The sequence below is a fragment of the Cucurbita moschata genome, unplaced genomic scaffold, assembly GCF_002738365.1.
Source record: "Cucurbita moschata cultivar Rifu unplaced genomic scaffold, Cmos_1.0 Cmo_Scf00039, whole genome shotgun sequence".
NCBI classification, from domain to species: Eukaryota; Viridiplantae; Streptophyta; class Magnoliopsida; order Cucurbitales; family Cucurbitaceae; genus Cucurbita; species Cucurbita moschata.
The window spans coordinates 228,460-236,084 of record NW_019268555.1 but is presented as its reverse complement, the minus strand read 5'-3'; the positions used below and the strand labels follow the sequence as shown (position 1 = coordinate 236,084).

General features: G+C 36.9%; 1 protein-coding gene across 1 annotated transcript; it reads left to right on the top strand.

Moving 5' to 3' along the window:
• Window positions 1–5,803: 5,803 nt before the first annotated feature.
• On the top strand, window positions 5,804–7,382 carry LOC111432608 (calponin homology domain-containing protein DDB_G0272472-like). Its single transcript, XM_023069550.1, has 4 exons — window positions 5,804–5,957; window positions 5,999–6,120; window positions 6,423–6,686; window positions 6,735–7,382. The coding sequence occupies exons 1-4, from the start codon at window positions 5,804–5,806 to the stop codon at window positions 7,380–7,382; spliced, it is 1,188 nt and encodes a 395-aa protein (XP_022925318.1).
• Window positions 7,383–7,625: the final 243 nt, after the last annotated feature.

Sequence of the window (7,625 nt, the reverse complement as noted above, 5' to 3'; positions counted from 1 at the left end):
AGCAATACTCAATGCTATAACTTAAAACAGTTCAAGGTAAACTCCTAAAAATATCCCATCTCCAACTTCCATGGTGTCCTCAGCTTTGCCGGCAACCGTACATTGACACCTTGCCTTAACCTGAAAAATGTAGGTAGCACGTGGCTTGAGCATTTTAGGAAATACTCAGTAAGCCACCCCACTGTTGGGGTTAGGAATGCAAACACATGTAACATATGAGCGGGACCTAACTTTTCATAAACTTTTCATAGCCTTGGGCGCTTTCATATTCTCGGTAGGGTTGGGTGTGTGGTACTCCTTCACACACGGCCTATGTACGTGTACATGGACCAACCAGGCGGGCTCGTAAACATACTCCCTGGGCCTGACTTGGTCGGGCACAACGTGTTACACGTAGCCGGACACCACAGAACAGAAAAGGGCCCGCATGATATCATAGCGAACATAAATATCGTAATTCATTCCTTCGTGTCATAAAGGGGAAGAATCCCAATGCACGTGACATACATATTTGCATGAGGTCCCTTAACATATCTAACATGGCATTACATAAGCAGTGCTAGCATCGCATTTACGTTTCTTACATCACATGGCATCTCACATGACTTACATTATGTGGCATATTACATAACATGAAAGTACATTCCAATTGCATGAACATCTCATGACATGACTCGATAATTTTACGTGTATCTATGGCATCGATCAACATATTTATGGCATATAATACTAACATATCATTCATAACTTCACATAACATAAACAGTCAACAGTCAACATAATTCATACATCACATAGCATACACAATCTACAGTCAACACAATCTATACATCACATAACCATATCACATAAATATGGTGCATGCAAGGGCCACAGGGCACGCACCATCATACAACACATAGTAAGCTAACTCCAACAGTAAGGTCACTTACCTCGATGGTCTTGGTTGAAGTCACTCACAACGAGCTAATCCCAACGGTTAAATACGTCCTATAATAACCACATAAAAGCTTAGGAGCCTTTCATAACATACCCTAGCTAAATCTCATGCTATTTATCAAACTAAACTTCCGACCTAATCTGTCTTTAACGTTTAGGAACCATACTGACCTCGGATGGTAAAACTAAGGGCAGAAACAGCTTCGGAAGAGCCAAAAACCTTGGAATCGATATATTATAGTGATATATTGTCGCTAAGCCTAGTTGCCGAGCCGGCCAACTAAGCCGCCAAGTTGAGGTGCGGGAATTGATGAAACCGAGTCGATATCGTACACGTGCGAGCCGACCCGCACTGTGTACGCGTGCGAAGCTGCCGGAGCTGCTGGGTGTGCGTCTGCGGCTCGATCCTATTCCAAAAACCTTGCCTTCCTTACCCGATTCGTCCTCCGAATAGCAACCCTAAGCTTCCGGAGGAAAGCTTGGAGAGAAAATCGTTTTCAAGGGAGGTAAAAGGTTGGGCATAGGAATATAAAAATAATCCGAAGACAATTGCATTCAGGGTTGTAGGATAAGGAAACTCAGAGAAATAGGAATGTTTCTATCAGGTAATAAAAGTCCAACACGAATCCTTTCGTGCAGATTACATTTAATTATTTATTTTATTTTTAGGTAATAACTTCCTTGTTGAAAATTGCACCTCAGGAGATAATAAATGCATAACATAATATCTTGTCATTTATAGAAATAAAAATAAAATCTTAACCAATCAAGGCAAAAATGAAAAATCTGAATCGTTGCATTCAACCTATCACATAGTAAGACCACTTACTTGGTTGGCCTTAATGCCGACATTCTCCCTAAATTTGAGTACGTTTGCTTTTCATCCTTCAAAATTTCTCTTGGCATTATTAGTTGCGTTTCCTATTAGAATGTCCATCTTGTTTCGTTAGAAACTAAAATTTTTTAACTCTGTTTAACATAAATCGAAAAAGTGAACCTTATACTGAATTTAATTTCCATAAACAAGGTCAATTTCAGCTTTAGGATAGTTGGAACCGTAAAATTGGGTAAAATACTCTTTAGCGAGCCGAAGAGCTGGATTCTAAGCTGTGAAGCCGAGCCTAGTCGTCTGAGCTGCGTAAACCGAAGAAGTTTCTTGCTGCAGGCGTGACATGTGACGCCATGAGGTGTGAACGTGTTTTCCAACGATAGTGTTGTTTTGTTTTGTTTTTTTTTTCCTTTACAGAATCTGTTTTTGTTTCATTCTTGAGAATGGTGTATAACTTTCAAATTTATTTCATTTTTGTGCTGGACAGTTTTCTATAAAATCTAGACTTTGATATTAAGGTTCGCGTCAATATTTTATTCTTTAATAACAACTTTAATATTTTATTGAGATGTACTCATTTATATATTAAATGTTTCCATATATTTTAGAACTTAAATGACATTTTGTAACAGTAGTACTACGCAAGCACACAACAAGGTCAATTTCAGCTTTAGGATAGTTGGAACCGTAAAATTGGGTAAAATACTCTTTAGCGAGCCGAAGAGCTGGATTCTAAGTTGCGAAGCCGAGCCTAGTCGTCTGAGCTGCGTAAACCGAAGAAGTTTCTTGCTGCAGGCGTGACATGTGACGCCATGAGGTGTGAACGTGTTTTCCAACGATAGTGTTGTTTTGTTTTGTTTTTTTTTTCCTTTACAGAATCTGTTTTTGTTTCATTCTTGAGAATGGTGTATAACTTTCAAATTTATTTCATTTTTGTGCTGGACAGTTTTCTATAAAATCTAGACTTTGATATTAAGGTTCGCGTCAATATTTTATTCTTTAATAACAACTTTAATATTTTATTGAGATGTACTCATTTATATATTAAATGTTTCCATATATTTTAGAACTTAAATGACATTTTGTAACAGTAGTACTACGCAAGCACACAACAAGGTCAATTTCAGCTTTAGGATAGTTGGAACCGTAAAATTGGGTAAAATACTCTTTAGCGAGCCGAAGAGCTGGATTCTAAGTTGCGAAGCCGAGCCTAGTCGTCTGAGCTGCGTAAACCGAAGAAGTTTCTTGCTGCAGGCGTGACATGTGACGCCATGAGGTGTGAACGTGTTTTCCAACGATAGTGTTGTTTTGTTTTGTTTTTTTTTTTTTCCTTTACAGAATCTGTTTTTGTTTCATTCTTGAGAATGGTGTATAACTTTCAAATTTATTTCATTTTTGTGCTGGAAAGTTTTCTATAAAATCTAGACTTTGATAGTAAGGTTCGCGTCAATATTTTATTCTTTAATAACAACTTTAATATTTTATTGAGATGTACTCATTTATGTATTAAATGTTTCCATATATTTTAGAACTTAAATGACATTTTGTAACAGTAGTACTACGCAAGCACACAACTTATGTAGAAAAGAAAAGATTTGATGTGAAGTAAGGGATGGATTTGTCTAAGGACTCCATGGATGAATGAGCTCGAATACCTTTGTTTTGCTATTATATAAAGAAAAACCCTTCTCATCTGCACGCCAAATGCAGTGGGAATAGTTGCATCGTTCTTCAAGCCAAATTCCCTTCTCTGGCCAAAAAATTTCGAACGAAAGCTTCCCATAATTGCTGTTAAAGTTGCACCAAAACAATGTTGTCGGTAAAACATTCTCTTTAAATTCTCAACTATATTCCTATTTGAACGGAAGAATATGCTCGCCTATATCAGAAAGTTATGTCATATGGGCACAAATTCAATTGAAAAAATGAAAAAAAAAAATTAGAACTATAAGTGCCTATATACAATTAAATAGTCAATCATTCAACCTCTACACGCCACATATTTATAAACAAAATAATAATAATAATAATAATAACCCCAACCTAAAAGAACTATCCTTGGAATTGAGATAAGAAATAAACATCCATCTAGATTCTTTTTTACATGGGATATATTATACTTTTCAGATTTGTGGAGTTTTGAAATTCCACCGTAATGGTTAAATAAAAATTTTAAAAAAAACTATCAAATCCATAAATTTAGATATACATAAAATAATATGTTCTCATTGAATATTTGTCATAGTGCAACACCCTTATTTACCTAAATCGTTGTTTTTCGATTTGCAATGGGCTAGTAAAGGTATGTCTTGATAATTAAGAATCGTCACTTTCCATTGAGAATGTGGATATTGCATTGCAAAACAAGTAAAGACGTTAGAAGGTGATGCAAAAGTAAACAACAAAATCATATAAAGATTATTCATAGCCATCATTTTTTATCAACTTAGAATTTTCGTGTTTCATTTGGATTGCTTTGAACTATATATATATATATATATATATTTATGATGATTGCACTAAAACAAAGACACCTTTTGTAAAAAGTTATTAAAAGAAAAATTAAAAAAATTGAAAGGATGTTAAGAGTGTTTGTTAGATTCAGCTTTATTTAGCAAGGAACTACACACATCCCCAAACTTAGGTTAACCGTTTTTTCTCTCCAACGGCCAATCATATACTTTTCCTAACTCCATTGAGATGTTTCATTCTCATGTTTCTTCCTAACTTTTTAAGTAAAAATAGCTTAGATTTTAAAAATTTTAAATTATTTTATGCAAAATTAGGCTTAATTAGTTTAAATTATTAGGAGTAAATTTAAATTACTTTATGCAAAATTAGGCTTAACTAGTTTAAATTCGTAGGATTAAGATTAAATTATTTTAGGCTTAACTAGTTGAGTCACATTAAATTATTTTAGGCTTAACTAGTTGAGTCAATTTCCACAGTAGAATTCTAACCGGTGATTGTTGGACTCCTTAGGCATAATTGAATTTTAGAGAGCAATGCTAAGCTAGCATGAAGGAGTCATAGTAACTTCAACCTAAGCAGACCACATAAGTGACCAATGCATGTGTCACACAATTATGCATGAGATTCACATAGTTTATTATCATGGCATAATGTATGATGCAAGACAAACATCCATTTATGTATGACATACGTCTGTGAATTATGCTTAATAATTCTCAAACATTTTGTAGTACATAGCATAGCTTTTATAGCATGGTCTAAGAAGGCTTATAAATCGTAGATTATCAATTTCATAATTATACAACATGTCATGGTCTTATGATAACATATCATAATATGGCAAGACATGGCATAACATATTTTAACATGGCATCACATAGCTTAACATGGTATAACATAGCATAATATGGCATAACATAACATAGTATCACATAGCATCATATATCATTCATATATATGACTCGTGTCGATAATAAACCCACTTACTTTGTTGGCCTAAACTAGAGTCTCTAAATATTGCTAAAGCTAGTTCGACTTCGTCCTTCAAAGTTCGTTTCAACCAAGGTGGACTCACTACATCGCATTAAGACATAATAACGAACTAAACTTGCTAAAGCTAGTTTGACGGGCTTGGGTCGCACGCGGGTTCACGGATCTGGTGGCGGGCGCCGATCTTCAAGAACTACCTGACGCAATATTTTTCGTAATTTTTACGCCTCCCATTTTTCCCGCTACTCGCGGCCTTCTCCCTTCCTGACACGCGTCCCTCCGTCGTTCATCTTCTTCCTCTCATCTCTGCGATTTTCTAGATTACGGTCAAATTCTATATCAACCTATTTATTTTAGATTTTTCTATCTTCTAAACCATAACTCAAATTAAATTGAATCCTTCCCAAGAATTCTAGATCACAAGTTGCTCTGATACCAATTTGTAGAAACTGGTATCGCTTTGATACTAGTTTATAAAGTGCGCCCACAATGCTGAAATCGCTCTAATACCAAGAACAACCAACCTGGCCATGGAAGACATAACAGATGAAGGTCTTCTTTTGATGGCTCAAGATGAAGAGAATGTCAACAACGACACTCTTTAGTACCTCGACTCAGGGGCAAGCAATCATATGTGGTCACGAGCACCTATTCAAAGAAATGCAGAAGATTGAAGATGGCCATGTGTCATTTGAGGATGCGTCGAATGTGGAAGTCAAAGGCCGAGGTACGATACACTTCTTACAATGAATGTCATGTGTGCCATAGAAGAGTCGAAGGACCTGACGAAGTTCACAGTCGATGAGCTTGCTGGTTCTCTCGAGGCACACGAGCAACGCAAGAAAAAGAAGGAAGAACCATTCGATCAAGCGCTTCAAACAAAAGCAAAAGTGTATTTTTATTGGATATGATGTAGAAGACAAGGCATCACTCTGGCATCTCCGTTTTAGTCACCTACATCATGGTGGCCTAAAAGAGTTAGCGAAGAAGAACAAGGTACATGGGCTACCAAACATGGACTTTGAAGGAAAATTTTGTGAAGAATGTGTGCTCAGCAAGCATGCAAGAACCTCAATTCATAAGAAAGCTGAATTTTGGGCTAAACAACCCCTCGAGTTGATCCATACAAATATATGTGGACCAATTAACCACGAGTCTTTCAGCGGAAAGAGGTATTTTATTTCCTTTATAGATGATTACTCATGAAAAGTTCAAAGTAATGGTGGAGAAGAAAACTGGTAGACCCATCAAAGCTGTACGATCCGATAGAGGTGGCGAGTATACATCAACAGCTTTCATGGAGTACTGCGAGGAGCAAGGCATAAAGCAATTTCTAACCGCATCGTACACCCCTCAACAAAATGGTGTGGCCAAGAGAAAGAACCGGACCATTCTCGATATGATTCGCTCAATGCTTAAGAGCAAAAGGATGCCAAAGGAATTTTGGGCAGAAGCCGTGCAATGCACATCTACGTACAGAATTGATGTCCACATGCAAAGTTAGCTGATCAAACACCACAAGAGGCTTGGAGCGAATTTGGTGAAATCGCGGTATCAGGCGAGAAAATCGAAGGAGGATGAACAACCAAAGAACAGAGAGCCCGAGCTTGAAGACAAAGAGCCTAAATGGCCGAAAAAGCAATTCGAGGTAGAAAGAAGAAAGAGGATGAAAATTGAAAAAGAAAAGAAAGAGCTTGAAACAAAAGTTCAACGGTTAGAGAAGAAAGTGACTGAGCTGAGTAAGAGTTCCTTTTGTCTAAAACAGGAGAAGGAAAAGAATGAGAAGACAATCTTCAATCTTACAAAGAAAGTTGAAGAAGTCGCGGGGAAAGAGAAAGACCTATTCATGGAAATTGAGGGTTTAGTGGACGAGCTAATACGGGAGAAAAAAGACATAGAGATACTGACTCAACAGAGAAACTCACTCAATGTGAACCTGAATCAAGTCCGACAGGAGGTAGTGAATTTACGACACACGATTGAGACACTCCCTCATGATAAAACCAAGCTAGAGGAAACAAGAATGTTAGCTATAAAGGTCGTTGTGGACTTACGAAGGAAATTGAGTAAACGGAACGAAGCCGTGATGTCTGAGTCAAGCGTAGCTGAGAACTGGAAAAATGAGGAGGTGTCACAGATGAGATGTTCTTGAGAAGATCCAAAAGAAGTCTTACTAGAGGAGGACAACCCTATTTTGCCGCTTGAAGAAAAGAAGATAAAGTTGGAGAGACCACGATTGAGCTTGAACGAAAACGGCGCACGAGGAATCATTGAGTAGGAGCATTTAAGTTTATGGGGGATTTTTGTTGAGAAATAAATTTAAATAAAGGAGAGAGAGAGAAAAAAAATGATTATGATTTTTTTGTTTGTTATGTGGTGAAAAAGACCCTTACTA